At 40.1% G+C, this 16,650-nt stretch overlaps 3 protein-coding genes and 1 long non-coding RNA gene across 6 annotated transcripts in view; 3 read left to right on the top strand and 1 right to left on the bottom strand.

Annotated features, from left to right (window-relative positions):
• Positions 1 to 233: 233 nt before the first annotated feature.
• Positions 234 to 3,815, top strand: apex2 (APEX nuclease (apurinic/apyrimidinic endonuclease) 2). The gene is made up of 6 exons (XM_039801819.1): positions 234 to 417; positions 516 to 599; positions 848 to 1,028; positions 1,332 to 1,475; positions 1,792 to 1,861; positions 2,456 to 3,815. The coding sequence occupies exons 1-6, from the start codon at positions 240 to 242 to the stop codon at positions 3,608 to 3,610; spliced, it is 1,812 nt and encodes a 603-aa protein (XP_039657753.1). The 5' UTR covers positions 234 to 239; the 3' UTR covers positions 3,611 to 3,815.
• A 916-nt stretch (positions 3,816 to 4,731) lies between these two features.
• LOC120559801 (sodium-coupled neutral amino acid transporter 3-like) lies at positions 4,732 to 15,164 on the top strand. Of its 3 annotated transcripts, none has more exons than XM_039801822.1 (16): positions 4,732 to 4,887; positions 8,538 to 8,649; positions 8,824 to 8,908; positions 9,056 to 9,171; positions 10,379 to 10,452; positions 10,553 to 10,645; positions 10,746 to 10,827; positions 10,927 to 11,009; positions 11,171 to 11,229; positions 11,333 to 11,470; positions 11,672 to 11,751; positions 11,877 to 11,977; positions 12,140 to 12,264; positions 13,791 to 13,935; positions 14,042 to 14,145; positions 14,258 to 15,164. In XM_039801822.1, exons 2-16 carry the CDS (start codon positions 8,609 to 8,611, stop codon positions 14,360 to 14,362), a joined length of 1,431 nt encoding a protein of 476 aa, XP_039657756.1. In that variant the 5' UTR covers positions 4,732 to 4,887; positions 8,538 to 8,608; the 3' UTR covers positions 14,363 to 15,164. The 3 variants fall into 3 exon arrangements, with proteins under 3 accessions (XP_039657756.1, XP_039657755.1, XP_039657758.1); XM_039801821.1 differs by lacking the exon at positions 4,732 to 4,887 and adding an exon at positions 5,969 to 6,629; XM_039801824.1 differs by lacking the exon at positions 4,732 to 4,887 and having other exon boundaries at positions 8,583 to 8,707.
• The window catches only part of LOC120559802, a 5,818-nt gene continuing 1,306 nt past the window's right edge, over positions 12,139 to 16,650 (bottom strand). Inside the window, exons 2-3 of the long non-coding RNA XR_005639364.1 lie at positions 15,678 to 15,748; positions 12,139 to 12,273 (exon numbers count right to left, since the gene is read on the bottom strand). This is a non-coding gene — a long non-coding RNA (uncharacterized LOC120559802). The remainder of the gene's footprint in view (positions 12,274 to 15,677; positions 15,749 to 16,650) is intronic.
• Positions 15,787 to 16,650, top strand: part of wasb (WASP actin nucleation promoting factor b) — a 6,716-nt gene continuing 5,852 nt past the window's right edge. The window contains exon 1 of the mRNA XM_039801820.1: positions 15,787 to 16,047. Coding sequence (XP_039657754.1) covers positions 15,946 to 16,047 — 102 coding nt within the window. The 5' untranslated portion in view covers positions 15,787 to 15,945. The remainder of the gene's footprint in view (positions 16,048 to 16,650) is intronic.

Raw genomic sequence — 16,650 nt, 5'->3', positions numbered from 1 at the left:
AGTTGCCCCCTAGCTAGGCAACTGTGCAATGCAATTACACCAAAATGTCTTTATTTTAGTATTTGGGTGGATAGGGACTTTGCGGTTTATCCAGATATCGAAATGTAACATAATAGCAAAAAAAATACAACTATTTTATTTTATGAACAAACACGAAAAAATTGAGAAACAAAAAAAAAAAGATTAGTGAAAAAATACACTTCCGCTCGTACTTTTCTTTGCTTCTTTTTTACTTCCGGATGTTCACATTCTGGCTGGCTGCAGGTCAAACAACGTTAGTTTACCCTCCGTGGTTTTACACAATGAAGATCGTTACCTGGAACATAAATGGCATAAGAACTTTCAGAGGCGGAATTAAAAATGCTCTTGATTCACTGGACGCAGATATTATCTGTGTTCAAGAGACAAAAGTGACAAGTAAGTGGCGTTTGCAAAACGTGGCGGCGGCTGTCATTTAACACTCCCAAGTCTGTTTATTAGAAATACAAGTTAAACCCCAAATGTGTCCCCCACAGGAGACTTGCTTGATGAAAGAACTGCCATTGTTGACGGCTACAACTCCTATTTCAGCTTCAGTCGAGGACGCAGCGGCTATTCAGGTTCATTGCAATGTCATAACAATTCATTTTGTGTCTTTGAATCATAACCGTAGCCTACTGTTTTCTCTTCCCAATTATATTTAGTTTACCAAGACAAGAAGACACAATTCCCATAATTAACTAAAGTGAATGGGCACAGTTATTATAGTAACAGAAGATCCATGCCCATTGTTATACACGCTTTAGTTGCTGCTGACACAACACAGCTTACAAACTAACAATTCATCTCCAATTCCTGACATGCACAGGGGTTGCCACTTACTGTAAAGACAGTGCCACTCCATTTGCTGCTGAGGAGGGTCTCACGGGTCTGCTGACCAACCATGAAGGGGCTGTTGGCTGCTATGGTGACCAGACTGAGTTCTGTGGCGAGGAGCTGCAGCTTTTGGACAATGAAGGACGAGCTGTTATCACACAGCACAGAATCATGTAAGAGAAAAACAAACATTCTACTTTGCTTCTTGCGTGTTAAATGTAGGCTACTGTATTGGGTATTTCTCTTTTTTCATATACTCGCATAAAAATAGCAACTATAAATGCATTAAATACCCCTTGCAATCTTTAGTAGCAGCCAGATTTTGATCAATTTGGAGTTTCCTCTTACAATAATAATTGTTGATCAAAACGTAACTGTTGATACCACAAGGGAGATTCCAATGTGTGTGTACTTTTATTTTGTAAAGTAGCTGTATATTACTGTGCCTATTTTTGACTCTGTATTCCCCCCCACAGGTGTCAGGACAAAGAGCAAACTGTTACTGTAATCAATGTATACTGTCCACGGGCTGACCCTGAAAAACCGGAGCGAAAGCAGTTCAAACTGCAGTTCTACAAGTTGCTTCAGAGTCGGGCTGAAGCTATACTGAAAGATGGGAGGTGAGAGTTTCCACAGACCGTAAATAAATATTGTTGTTACAATAAGGGCACAGGTGTATCCTGCCTTTTCCACAGATATTTTAACTTAATTTCTAACAATGCAGCCTTTTACCAGTTTGCTGTTGCAAATTTGAGCTCAAGCAACGGCACACATGCTGTCTGTGCACTTTGATATACGTATGTTTCATGTCATGAGTCAATAAAACCTTAAAGGAGTTTAAGTTATTTTGGACAATGTGTATGAGAGTTTTTGCTTACTCTGTTATCCCCTCTCTTTAAATTCAGAGTTAATGTTCTTTTCTCTTCTATTTTTCAGCCATGTGATTGTTTTAGGAGATGTAAATACATCTCACCGGCAAATAGACCACTGTGACCCCAGTGATATCGTAAGTATGTTTAGAATACTGTTATATGAATGTGTTGTTTTTGAATTTGTCTCTTTTGCCTAGTCGATATCTTCTTTTTTTTTAAAGATTTTTTGGGGCTTTTCCCTTTATTATTAGTAGAGACAGTGGATAGACATGAAAGGGGGAGAGAGATGGGGGATGACACACAGCAAATGGCAGTAGGTTATTCGAACCCACGCCGCTGCAGGACTCAGTCAACATGGGGTGAACGCTCCTACTGGGTGAGCTAGAGGCCGCCCCGCCTATTCGATATCTTGAGAGTTAAATGAAAAGATTGATTCCACTCTCTTGTCCATATGGTAAATATGAAGTTAAAGCCAGCAGCTGGTTAGTTTAGCTCAGCATTGAAGACTGGAAACAGGGGTAAACGGTAAGCATGGCTCTGTTCAAAGGTTATAAAATCCACCAGCCAGCACCTTTTAAATCTAATATTTCATCAGTGTAATAGTGTCAAAAACAGAAGTGAAAAAAACAAGTTTCATTGTAAACTACCCAGCTGTTTCCCCCTGCTTCCGATTGCATGTATATTCATAATAATGAAACTCCACCTGCTTTGTCTTTCTCATTACTTAGGATGATTTTGGTGAAAACCCCGGGAGGAAATGGCTGAATGGCTTTTTGCACAGTGGCAGACGAGAGGCAGAGGAAATGAATGAGCAGGAACCTGGTGAAGAATCTGAGGTAACCTCAACGGATCCCATCCACAGTGGAAAATTTGTGGATACCTTCCGCTATTTCCACCCAACTCGCACCAGCGCCTTCACATGCTGGTCCACTCTCACCGGAGCGCGGCAGACCAACTATGGCACACGCATTGACTACATATTCGCGGATTGCCAGCTAGCCAAGGAGCAGTTTGTGGCAGCAGACATCAGGCCAGAGGTGGAGGGGTCGGACCACTGCCCTGTGTGGGGGCAACTGAGCTGCTCTCTCCTGCCCAGCTCCAAGCCTCCCCCCCTCTGTACACGCTACCTGCCAGAGTTCGCTGGCAAGCAGCAGAAACTCTCCCGCTTCCTTGTTAAGGTGGACCAAAAATCAATTCAGCCTGAGCAGAGGGATGCGTTACCTGGATCTCAAGAAGAGGAGGAAAGGAGGGAGAATTTAAACCCTTCCAGAGCTGGGATCGTCGTTGGTAAAAAACGGTTATTAACATCGGACTGTGTTGTCCCAAAGGGGAAAAAGACTAAGACAGTCAAGACCTCTTCAAAGCCACAGGGCAGCCTCCTTTCCTTTTTCAAACCCAAAATCACAAATGTCGTTCCCTCTCCTGAAGCCTCGGTCAGGCAGTGTGAAAAAGCCCTCAGCGTGGATGAAGTTACCTCATCACAGAACTCTCAAAAAGCGTCCACAACTAGCGAGATCAGAAGCAGCGTACCTGTAGATACTGAGCCTGTCCACGGTTCACAACCGCAGCGCAGCAGCGGCCGCACCACAGAGGAAAGTGACAAACCAATGAAGACACACACAACACCTTTAACCCCACAGCCCTCTGTGGGATGCTCAGATGCCAAGAAAGGGGCATCGTTAGGGTTTTGGAAGTCGGTGCTTCATGGACCTCCCCCGCCCCCCCCCTGTAAGGTCCACGGGGAGCCCTGTGTGCTTCGTACTGTGAAAAAGGAGGGTCCAAACATGGGCAAACAGTTCTTTGTGTGTGCCCGTCCTCAGGGACATGCCTCCAACCCCGAAGCTCGGTGTAATTTCTTTGCTTGGGTCGACAAGGGGAAGTGACATGTTCACTGTCTGGACCACAAGTTGTTTTTTCCTGACTCATTATTATTATTATTATTATTATTATTATTATTATCATCAAAACCTCTAGCTCAAGCAAGTATTGTAAGACTACTACAGAGATCAGATCATTTCACAGATTTTAATTGTTGACTGTTTTTTTTTTTTCTAACATTTAATATTAAAAGACAGTAGTATACTTTGAGTTTGTTTTTATTTGTTCTTGGATCTGAAACGATTAAGCAATTAATAGATTAGTTTGACAGAATTTCATTATCTTTGTGTGAGCAAAAATTTCAGGTTCCATCTCCTCAAATGTGAGGATTTTCAACATTTCTCTTTTTTATATGATTGTAAATTGAATAGCTTAGAGTTTTGGAATGTTGGTTGCTCAAAGCAAGCAATTTGAGATGTCACTTTGGGATCTGTGGAATTGCGTTGTGCATTTCCCACCATCCCCTGACATTTTCAGACTAAACATCAGTTAATTTGGTTAATTGAAGATGAATCAGTTATGAAAATAATACTTTAGTTGCAGTCCTAGTTGTTCTCATGATATAAAACTGATATATAAAGTTGGTCTGTGTAGGAATGGATTAGTTAAATTCTGATGGTCTATTTTGATAGCATTGAATATTGAATCATCACATCTGGATGCCGTTGTGAGTCACTGTATTTGTATAATTTACTGATCAGGGATTTTCTCTGTTACCTCAGTGTTTCTGCCCACTAGATGGCGGTGGTAGTGAGCTGATGACAAAGCTGAAGCGCGGAGAAGAAATGAAAAGTAACTTTCCACAGCAACACATTTTGCTGACACTACCAGCTGCACAACCACATTATAACCACTATAATGTAGGCCAGTAAGCAGAGCAGAATTTAGTTTTTGTCAGCTTTAGATGTTTACATTTCATTAGAAATACTCCTTGAGTATTCCAAGATGCTCCTGGGGTAAATCACTAGGACAAATGCTTACAGTGTCCAAATATATACGGTTCCTTTACGGTATTTCATAAAGCAACAGAGAAACACACGTGGCCTGATCAGCCTGCAGGAACAGGGAAGGGCTTATCTTGTGACGGGGCAGGAAACTTCTTAACTCGCAAAGTTACTACCTCCCTACTTTCCCCCCATTTTTCTCTTTCCTCTTACAGTGTCAGGGAGCTTCATGGCTCTGCGAGAAGCAGATTTTGGACGTGAACCAGCCAACAAGTTTTAACTTTTACCCTCTTACTTCTGTCTAGACTGAAGACATCCATCTGACTGTTACTAGAGAGGTAAGTACCAGAGGAAGGCCTGCAGGCCAGCACTCCACAGCTGCTCCAGCATTTGGGCCACGGCACGATTTCCCATTCATACATGCAGGGAGATACTTCAATTCCTATCACTAAATCCACTGACAATGTGCTGTCATAATGAAAGTAGAAGTACAGATACAATTCTTCCCAGCTGGTTTCTGCTTTAACCTTTCAGCTGAGGATATAATCCTGACCTTTTTTTGACATGCTGGCAGTTCTGTTCAGCACAGAGGTGGGATTTTAAATGACTTACTGAAATGGGAGATCGTCTTGGCTGCAAATACTGGCATCACTTTTTGGTACGAAAATAACATTTGAAGTGGTTTTATCAAGTCAAAATGCCTCCTAATTAGCTAAAGTTTACACATACAAATATGTAATTGTATACGTTAGTTGCTTTGTCCTGGTTTTTCCCAAATCACTTATTCAACTGAGGGGTCATTTAAGGCGACGAAGGTAACCATGCTCTGTTCATTATATAAATTCAGCCAATCTGTACAGACCATGATCTTAATACTGTATATTGCTTACAAACTATTCCAAATGGCCTGAACATGACACAATTATTGAAATATGGAAGTGGTGTTTGACTTCATGTCCAGATTTCTGAAATCTAAACAAAATAATTCTGACATCTGTGTACACTGCCACTAGATGTGACGTAAAAACGATGAGAACAGAAAAACATTTTCCAGTAAAGGATTTGTGTCATGCTGAGATAAAGAAAACGTGGGTGTGTCTTGGGTGTCATATCTCAGTAAAGTTCAACTGTATCAGCCAACTGAAATGTCGTCCCCAAGAAGTGGATGACAATTTAATTCTGCTGAACGAGTAAGAGGCTGAGCACGTGTTATTGCTCTATTCAGGAAGTATGCTATGCTGCACAGCATCTCCTTATATGATGTACACGTGTGGAGATGTCGTCTGTCTTCGGTCATTGACAGAATGTTATCACACTTCAGTTTTCTGAGATGCTGAAACTATGGAAGAACATATAAAGAATCTTTTTATGTGTTGTGTTTATTTCCACTGGTGCATGTCAGTTCAGGTCTTACTGTTTGTTTTGGATCAAGCGTATGCTAACTTGTAAGCATGCACAATGTTTCCACTCTTAAGCACTATCACATGTGGGCAATCTTAAAAAAGCACTTATCTCCTAAGCTAATTACCTTCACTGTGACTTCCAGCAGGATGCAAACTGTCAGTGAGTATCCGCCCATACTCTGACAAAGCCCCCCTCAGTTGACATCCACTTTTCCCCTCCTTTCCACTTGCATAGTCTGTAATGACATGGTAATTTGTCCCCAGTAGTAACACCAGAAGCCCTGTTGATTGGATGGGTTCTTGGGATTACCTGTGGCGTTGAACTGTGGACTATCTCTGAAAACTAACAGGCAATTCATTTACTTTGTTTTAACACTAGTGTGGACACCTTTTTAGAAGTAGACACCTGTTGAGAGGATCCCCACAGTCCCATTGCAACTGGCTCTACCTGTGACGGGTTTAACAAAGGGTTAAGTAAGGGTGTTCCCATTTCCCGCTCACTCCTCCCAGCCTCTAATCTATCTCACTCTCTCCTCTCTTCACTACCAAGGAGCTTTGGAGAGACTCATAAGCTATACACAACACATTGGAAGTGTCTCAAAATTGAGTGAACTTGCACATGGATTTAGTGGGTCAATAATCAGAAAAGAAAACTGTCCTTGTTCTTGACCACCAGGGTAAGTTCACAGAAAATGTGTGTGTTTTCAGATGTTAAGGAAGAAGGGGAAGGGCTAACTGTCAATACTGAGCTGGTCTTGCGTCAGAAAAGAGCCATGTGGTATGAACTGTTGGATAGTAAGGCTGCAGGAATATCTACTGTGTTTAATTTAAATGTAATTGACAAGATTAACATATAGATTATTTGTCATATTAAGATATATTTCCTAATTGTAAAGGGCATGCGGGTAGGTTGTTCGGGGAAAAATGTTGTATAGATGAATGGTAAGGGCAGGAGCACTTTGTTGTTTTTATTACTTTTTTCCACTCTTTTACTGTTTCCACTATGTAAGGCTGCCTTCGTGGCCAATGAAATATCTGACTTGGAACAATTTTGTCGTTAAAAAGGTTTGTCTAGTTTCTAAATGCAGAGCATTAAAATCTGCAGAAGCAGAGTTGAGGTTTCTGGCCAAACCTCAAATACTTCCAAGGTGTATGGAGAGGGGAAATAAGTCTAAAGAGACCAAAACTCCAGCAACATTTGTAGTAGGCCTATATCTAACAACTTTATTGTTAGATTGACGCGTTTCAGCAATGGTCCTGATGAAGGCCACAAGATACGGCCTTATAATAAAGTTGTTTTATATACTACAAGTGTTGCTTGAGTTTTGATCTCTCAATTGTAAACGCTGCCCTTCACGCTGAGAGAGTGGTAAATAATCCATGAAAGTTAAAAGGACAAAATATTTTGGTCTATACTTTGTTGGTTGTCTGTTGGCCGTTAGCCATGGGAAAGTCGTTAGGTAAGTAGCTAAAAGAAAGTTACTCAACCCAAACTTGACCCGAGGCCAGTATGAAGGGAAAAGGCTACTCTGTATTTAGGCTAAATAGCACGGTTTAAACAGGAACCCTTTGTTTATCTCTGTGGCCCACTGCTATCAACCACCAAGCTGTATGGACTGTTGGACATCCAGAGGCTTGTTCATTGATGAGCGTAGGAATATAAAACATTTGGGGGTTTGTGTGTAAAACTCTTAAGGAATGGCACAATGTAGTGTGAGTGTGTCCTTAGGGTCAGATGTGAAAATCCTGAGGGCTCTGACCCACAGAGAAGTGAAGTATCCCATGACCCCGTGGCAGCAGCACAGACCTAAGCTCATTCCCAGAGCCCGTCCATGCCAGCTTTGTGTGGCCCACAACAAATTAGACATTTGTTATTGAAAGCCTTTCATGTCACACAAGCTTTAAATGAACTTACAGCCCAAGTGTCTCTTTTTGCTGGAATTTTATTTACTGAACAATCACAGCAATATTGGAGTTTTCTTTAATCACCATATCTGAAGTAGGGAGCTGAACTCCAAAAATAAAGCAGTGTCAAAGGATTTTTGTATTCCCCAAAAGAAAAAAAGGCAACAGTTGTGTTGTCCTTGGCAAGCAGAAACAAATTTCAGTGGTGTGTGTCTCAAGACTTTATAAATAGGTCTGCCCTTTTGAAGCCACATAGCATTTTATGCTTGTATTACATTCACCATATTCAGTGTTTGTCGAGTGATGTGGCATCCTTCTGTTCCAAGTACAAGTAACTAGTATGTTTACATTTAGAAGGCTGAGGTTATATTAAGGACATTTGCCAGTCTGCCACTGTAATATGACTATATTTATTGTACTGTGGACCAGAGCCAATGCTTCCCATCTATCTCATAAAAGTATTCTGTAAATACATCGCAATTCTCCATCAGCTTTTTGGAAGATTCTGAGATCTTGTATTAACTTGGTTCTTCACGTCATTAAAAGTTGGTGTTTGAATGTTACCCACGTTATGTAAAAACAATCCCAGCTGACATTAAATCTTTGTGCAAAAAATAATGGCCAAATTTGTAGGAGATTACCATACACTGAACAATGGATTTCTCTTTACCTCCATCCAGGTGACCGTTTGAAGAGGATTCCTTTAGCCTAGCAAAAGTAGATCTCTCAAGTCACAACGCCAGCAACCAGAATGGAGCTTCAGAAGATGAATGGACACAGCAGGGAAGATGGGTAAGACTCACAAATGAACAGTAATGACTGGTACAGGAACAACATATCACAGCAAAAGGTATTAGAAGTTCAAAGGAATTAAAATGTTTTAAATGTGTCTTTAAAAGTGTGTCTTTGAAAAAGCGACGGCATTTTTGTGGCTCCTTCAAACCAGTGATTTTGATTCCATTGTAGGTTTGATGGGCTGGATACCTTGGCTGAACATGAGGAGTTTCTCCCACATAAAACTGGCGTCAAGAAAGAAAACCTCTTTACAGATGTGAGTGCTTTTGCTCAACCATATGTTGAAAAACGTAGAAGTCAGATTGATTTGCTGTATCTAAATGAGATACAGTAAATAGTATGCTGTTGATGTGATTTTTGTTTGTGAATTGATTGATCGGTCTGTGTTGTCCTCCTCCTGCAGTTCGAGGGAAAGACTTCATTTGGCATGTCCATTTTTAACCTCAGTAACGCCATAATGGGCAGTGGAATTCTGGGCTTGGCTTTCGCGATGTCCAACACCGGAATCATTCTTTTTCTGTGAGTATGCAAGCCAAACACACGGCCCCTACTTTGGCTAAACTTTGTGCTGTGCTGCATTTGTCAGTGTGTTTGTGTATGTGTCTACCCATGTAGGCGCATGCTATTTTCTCACAGCACTGTATTTTAAGTTGTAATATTGTCCCATCTTGTCCAAAGAGAACAATAGTATACTGATTTTAGCTTCCTGTAAATAAAATATATTTAGTATTATGGTCAAGCCAAATGTGCACACTCATTGAGGTTACAAGAACAGAGCAGGGCTGTTTGACATGTAGACTGACACGGGGAAGATTTTGTAAAGAATTTTAGGTCATTTTCTCCTCACGTTTTGAAAAAAGGCTACTTCTTAATGGCTTCTCTTAAAAACTAATATTTTTATATTGAGATAGCTTTAACATAGCTATTTTTTGTATTTGCGCATGGTTGTTACTCATTTTATATATTTTACTATGTACTCCCTAATGCTGTAAAGCCCTTTGGGCCTCTTGCTTGAAAAGTGCTACATAAATAAATTATAAATAATCATTATTTTGGGTTCAAATTTAGGGTTAACACGTTAGAATCAGGATTAAGTTCATGTTGGTGGACCAAGATCGGATATAGTCAACAGAGGGTCCTTATAAGGCTAAAAGTAGGGCCACAGGGGTGTGTGTATCATCTATGTATTAGTGTTTGGGCATGAATGTGTGGTGGCAGAGGAGTGGGCTCTGTGCTTGTTTTTCTGTCCGTCTACCTGCGTGAGTTGTTGGTATAATACTGTATACACAATGGCTCCCATACGAAGCCTGATCTGTCAGAATTTACATTAGAGCTCATACACATGCAGCTTCCCTAAATCAGATTTGAGTGGTTAAAAATAGCCCGTAGTGATCACATCCAAGACACGCCTGCCTGGAAAAGTCCTGTGCTATGTGGCAGGAGGGAGGTGGAGAATGGCTGGAGAGGCGGTCTCTCAAAGCCAAACTCACTTGTGTGCGTGGAAAAAAGACAAAAATCACAAGAATTGCTTGTTACAATGTAGTTTCTGAAGAACTTTATAAAGAATAGTTTTTTTTCTCTCTTTCTTTGTCTTTATTTATTTAGATTATGAGCATAGCTTTAACTCTAATAAGAATAATGTCCAGGTTTGTGAGGCTGTTGATACATAAAAAAAGAAAAAAAAGAATTACATTTACCAACAGATCTTTGCTCTTGTGTGTTTCAGAATCCTCTTGTTGTCCATTGCCATTCTGTCTGCATATTCAATTCATCTCCTACTGAAAAGTGCTGGAGTTGTTGGTAAGCCAGACTCAACACACATAATATAACATATGTATTAGCAACATAGTCAATACTGCATTCTTAAGTTATCACACTCATATGTATATTGTTTTTTCAGGCATCCGGGCTTATGAGCAGCTTGGGAATCGGGCTTTTGGTGCCCCGGGAAAAATGCTGGCCGCAATCATCATTACAATACACAACATTGGAGGTATTGTCATGCCATTTTCTTCCTTTGATGTTTATGTCTGATAATCTGTAAATGAAAGCATGTGCATATAATCAGATTGACTGTTTTCACTTACTTTTAGCAATGTCCAGCTACCTCTTCATCGTCAAGTCTGAGCTCCCACTGGTTATTCAAGCTTTCCTGGGTAAATCTGAAAACACAGGGTGAGTGTCAAAGTGCTATTCTGACAACGATTCATGTGTAGTTTCAGTTTTTTATTTTGTGATGTGCTGATTTTATTTATTTTTACATCTGTCTCTTAGAGAGTGGTTCTTGAATGGAAACTACTTGATCATGATTGTTAGCATTCTCATCATCCTTCCTCTAGCAATGATGAAACAACTTGGTATGTTTTCCATTCTTTTGTCACATTTTATTTCTTTTCTTCTTCTTTTTTAATTCCCCATGCTCTCTCATGTACCTGTTTTTTGTTGTGCTTACATTCATATGCTGTACTTCCAGAATCCATAAATCATTCTGCAACATGTTATTATCATTGCAACACAGGTTACTTGGGCTATACAAGCGGGTTCTCCCTCTCCTGCATGGTGTTTTTTCTGATTTCGGTGAGTCTCAACTGTTGAGCCAACAAAGATATACAGTCAATTACACCAGCTGTTCCTCCGTTAAATATTTATCTTTGATTAACCAATGGGTGTGTCTCTCCAGGTTATCTACAAGAAATTCAACATCCCATGTCCACTGGATAATGAAAATCATAACATGACTCCTAATGCCCATTACCACACTGCCACTAATGGGACAGATGACTTCTGTGAGGCCAAACTATTTACCACGAACTCACAGGTAAAACATTTTCACATTGCCTGTCTAGTTCCCTGAATCATCTGCTGTATATTTATTTTTTGTTCAACACGGCAGATTGACATATTCTACATGAGTGTGTTATGTCAACAGTGGTGTCTGGTATAAAACAAGCATTAGATTGTGTTCCTCAAGCCATGTTTTGTGAGTTACTCACTGACCTTTGGCATGTTTGACTTGTAGACAGCGTACACCATCCCAATTCTGGCCTTCGCTTTCGTCTGCCACCCAGAAGTGCTACCAATCTATACTGAGCTACGAGAGTAAGTCTGAATATCGTTATCCATTTCACAAAATCCAAATGTGGGTTTCTTAATAGGCACAGAGAGAGCTGTGCTAAAAAGGTTTGGTAAAATTAACGTAATTTTTCTGCTTGGCTTTACCCCAGTGCCACCAAGAAACGTATGCAGGCCGTTGCCAACATCTCCATCCTTGCCATGTTTGTCATGTACCTGCTAACGGCTCTTTTCGGTTACCTCACTTTTTATGGTAAGATACTCTTTACTCCTGAGATTCAAAAGTCACCCTTTTCTTAAGTTGTGAATGGAAAAAAATTCAAATGAATGAGCCACTTGTACCCATAGCATTTACCAGTGTTGTGAATGAGGGAATAGACCATGTGAGATATGTAAATGGTTTCTCTGTGTATAGGTGCTGTGGAGTCAGAGCTGTTACATACCTACAGTCAAGTGGACACCCTGGATGTCCTGGTTCTCTGTGTGCGTCTAGCTGTGCTGGTGGCCGTCACTCTCACCGTTCCCGTGGTTCTTTTCCCGGTAAAACATCTATCAACAACTATTTGTTTTGATTTTCTGACACTTTCAACACATTAAAATTCATCACTTTGCATGATAAAAGTGGATTCAAATACCATAAATAAAACTGTCACAAAAGGGGAGATTATAAGAATATAGAGCTAAAACAATTAGTTGAATAATTGATTTGTTAAAATGTATCTGCTACTTTGCTCATCGGTTAATTCATACATCAGTTCAAGAAAAATGGTTCCAGCCTCTCAAATGTAAATATTTTCTCTAAAGAAAAGGTCTAAAAGATAAAATAAAAAAAAAGTAAACACATTTTTTAAAGAGATAAACATATGTATATGTGTAAAATTCAATGCGTACCCCATTGTGGAAGATATCATCTGTGAAACAATTAAAATCAACATTATAAATGATGACTCCTAGTGGTAGAGACTTAAGAGTAGTGGGCCCAGAATTGATTTTAATTGATTTTAATTGATTAATTGGTCAATAGGCCAGAGACTAATTTATAACATTTGACTTTTTCCTTCCCTTAATCCTTCCTAACAATGTTGTTAAGCAGATCTTGAACCTACAAACTGCACATCATAAGTCTCTCAATACTGCCGATGTAGTCTCTACACCAAATAAATGATGCTGCCAAAGGATGCATGTATTATCATGGAATAAGACAAGTTGTATATATCAAGCCACTGAAACTGTCTTACTGTTTCAGTGCTGTGCCTGTCATGGGTGTAACTTCTGAAACCAGCAGTTTATGTTTTAATATGTGTTGACTGTATGGAGCTTGTTCTTTTTTTTTTAAACATTCCCTCTTAAATGGGTTGAAAACATCCACATTACAAGGAATTATTAAGCAGAAAACACACGCTGTAGTCGTAAACCTTTAACCGTTAGATTCAAGAAATAGTTTGACATTTTAGGACATTAGCTTTTTCACTTTCGTACAGAGAGTTAAGACGAGATTGAAACCACTCCTATGTCTGTTCATTCAATATGAAGCAGTTAGCTTAGTTTAGCATAACGCAGGGGGAAACAGCTAGCCTGGCTCTGTACAAAAACTCCTCTAAGCCCACTAACTTATATGTTGTCTCTCACGATCTCATTTGTTTTAATTTCTACAATAAAATAAATTTCAAGCATCGAGTTGTGGTTTTATAAGGGGGTTATTTACTTGGGAGAGTCCACTGGTTGCCTGTGGTGAGTTTAAGAGGCACTGGTAGGCTTTGAACAGAACCAGGCTAGCCAATCCCTGTGCTAAGCTAACCAGCTGCTGGCTGCAGGTTCATATTGAACTGATGGATATGAGAGTGACCCTCAACAAGAGAGCAAATGAGCATATTTCGCAAATATGACGAAAAATACCTAAAATGTCAGCTAGTTGGGATGGAATTGACGCCTACAGGAGCTTATCTTAAATATAGCTTTTCACAACAGCATTTCTATAACACTAATGTTACCTGTGGTGATAAAACAAGACCATAGACCAACATTTCTCACTCTTTCCTTTGTTCCTTCCTTCCTTACCTCTGTAGATCCGCAGGGCCTTGCTCCAGATCTTGTTCCCTGCCAAGCCTTTCAACTGGTTGGTACACATCGCCATTGCATTTTGTCTAATTTTTGTGGTCAACCTCCTGGTTATCTTCGTGCCCTCCATCCGCGACATCTTTGGCCTCATCGGTATGTTTGCACAGGAAGAACTATATCATCTGTAAACTGTGTAATCACTTACGGTGTACAACATTACATGAACTCACTTCCTCTTTCTGTTCTTCTCCATCTTCAGGAGCCACATCTGCCCCCAGCCTTATCTTCATCCTACCTGGAACCTTCTACGTCCGTATTGTTCCTGAAGACCAGGAGCCTTTTCTGTCCAGACCCAAGATTCAGGTACAACTCAGTTCCTCCAGCTATCAAGGACACTTTGAATTTAACTTGGGTCATTTAAATGTCTATGGTATTGTTGATACAGTTCTCCTTTTATTTCCTTCCACTCCTGTAGGCTGCATGCTTTGCTGCACTGGGATTCATCTTCATGATCATGAGTTTGTCGTTTATCATTATTGACTGGGTGACTGGCGAGTCTCGAAGTGGAGGCGGGCACTAGCAGTCGTGACTGAACAGAGATACTACCAACAGAAGGCCAACCAAAGTTCTCCCTGTCATTAAATTACCCCATAATCTGCAGAGTATTCATCTAAAGCCTACCAGGAAAGGTTGGCTGCACAAGACGAAAGATAAGTGAAGAACCTTCGCCTACAACGAAAAAATAAGTGTTTTGACATGATGGGGCAGACAAAAGGCCCTGTACTGAAGGAGATGCATGAAAATACAAATACATTTGTTTTCTGACTGAATAAAATCTCTATGTCACGCCTCACAGTAAGGATGTTGTTTGGAGGCATGTGTAGAAATGCAAAAGACAGCAAAAGGTTTAATGGGAACAGCATGACTCAAATGGAAATCCCATTTTAGAGTATGGATGTGTACAGTTCCATGGAATAGCTCAGTCACTGCCAAAATCCTTCCAGTCCACTTCCTTACTGTCTCAAATCTCATAGGACAGAAATTTGTATCGGAAGGCGGTTTGCGTACAAAAAACATTTCAGTTTGTTCCTCCATCAGTTGCTGTTTGATAATACATTTAGGACTGTAAAATCTACTGGTGCTGTATTGTCCAAATTTCCCCGAACTTCAGCTTAATATGACCAGAGAGGATTAGTCTGCAGTTTCACACTAACCATTCCAATCTACCAAAGTACAAGTTTGATGACTTTTACATGAAGTTTTATTAATGTTTTTAATGTGATATTTTTTTGTTAATCTATTTTGACACTTAACATTACTGTTGTGAGGGGATCGTCTTCAAAGCTGAGCCTGAGGAGATCTTTAATAAATAATCCAACCGATACGGTGCAATTTGTGGTGTTCGGCTGCTGTCCAAGAAGGTCAAACAGAAAGTTACAGACAATCACGAGTGAATCGATGGCCACAGAGAGGTGGTTTGTACAAGTTTTTATGAATTCCTAAAAAAGCCCTTATTGCAAACCAAAGAATATATTGTGTCACATTGAAATAGGTTGTAACACACTTTTTTTATATGTTCAGCAAAGGCCAATTAAAAGTGTTAACATTCTGTGTCTGTTGTAGCAGTCATAGAAACTGTTCCTAATGGTTGAATAATGACCTAAGGGGTTTAAGTTAAAATGGAGTGTTTTGTTTTTTTTGTCTTAAAATTTGACTAAAAAAAACGTTTTGACTTTGTTATTCATCCTGTACATGTTTTAAATTAATTTGAATGTCTTTATCTGTCAATAAAATATGTCTTTAAATTTGTACCAAAGTTTCAAGTTGCTTTTTAATCCAAGTAAAAAAAAAAGTTAGGTGCACAATGTGTGTGGCTGCAAAGTGAGCATACTCACAGCAGGAGAAGAACAACAGTGCACTCCCTCCCTCTGAAAATGGAAGTTACACATTCAAGTGTGCTCTGCGTCTGAGAGAAAGAAGAAAAGTGGGGGTTAGAGAAGTGCAGTTGTCCGTTTCCTGCTTTCAGTTGATGTGTGCGCAGAACAGAGAAGAGAAACTTCCTTGAATGGAGAGCTTAGCATTCTGACAGCGTAGAGAGGACGCATTTCAACAAGTGCTGTACACATGAGTTTAAGATAAACTGGGAGATTTATTACGAGGACCATGAGCCGTGGATCTAAAACTAAAACGGAGAGCGCTTTGAGCTCTCTGCTGAGCCCACAGGAGACTGAGAAGTTGGAGGAGCTGCTGGGCAGAAGGTGTATTGTAAGTTCTGAGCTGACCGGGGGGGGGATTGCCCACTGTGGGGGATGATAACCTGCTGTATTTATCCTAACATGTATCCCTTCTAAAGAGGAGGTTGTTGTAGAAGTGAAAAGAGAAGGTGAATACAGGTTATTCTGGTTGCTACAGAATAATGTAAATCGTCTCAGCCCTGATGACTTCTGTCTCTTGCCTGTGGTGGTTAAACATCATATCCTGAATTTGAACGAGCACAGTCGATTGTTGAATGCTTAGCTAATACCTTTAAGTACTCAATTTACTAACAATGTTGTAGTATGACTCGTGAGCTGCTTTTTCTTAGTTTATTTACTTACTTTTCTATATTAAGGTACATTTGAATTCCAGACTTTATTTTGACATGTATTTTCTTGGAAGGAATGTACTGTGCGTTCATGCCAATGCAGTATGAATTGCTGACATTAGGTCATCAAAAAAAAGAAGGTAGCTGTAACAGGAAACGGTGGCTGAACCATTTCCTCCCCTCGTGTCAGAATTAGACTTGTTTTGTGTGTTTAGTTTGACAGTAAAGAGCAGAAGTTGCTTTGTTTCTGACTAGTAGGGGGTTAGCGGTGTAAGCCGCGGGAG

This window comes from Perca fluviatilis, chromosome 5, assembly GCF_010015445.1.
Source record: "Perca fluviatilis chromosome 5, GENO_Pfluv_1.0, whole genome shotgun sequence".
Taxonomy (NCBI): Eukaryota; Metazoa; Chordata; class Actinopteri; order Perciformes; family Percidae; genus Perca; species Perca fluviatilis.
This window is presented reverse-complemented; position numbering and strand designations above follow the sequence as displayed.

Coding starts and splice junctions, on each gene's coding strand:
- apex2 (XM_039801819.1), top strand. CDS start 240: ATGTTCACATTCTGGCTGGCTGCAGGTCAAACAACGTTAGTTTACCCT. Junction 600..847: donor AGGACGCAGCGGCTATTCAG/GTTCATTGCAAT, acceptor TGACATGCACAG/GGGTTGCCACTTACTGTAAA. Junction 1,476..1,791: donor GCTATACTGAAAGATGGGAG/GTGAGAGTTTCC, acceptor TCTATTTTTCAG/CCATGTGATTGTTTTAGGAG.
- LOC120559801 (XM_039801822.1), top strand. CDS start 8,609: ATGGAGCTTCAGAAGATGAATGGACACAGCAGGGAAGATGG. Junction 11,471..11,671: donor TATTTACCACGAACTCACAG/GTAAAACATTTT, acceptor TTTGACTTGTAG/ACAGCGTACACCATCCCAAT. Junction 11,752..11,876: donor ATCTATACTGAGCTACGAGA/GTAAGTCTGAAT, acceptor GCTTTACCCCAG/TGCCACCAAGAAACGTATGC.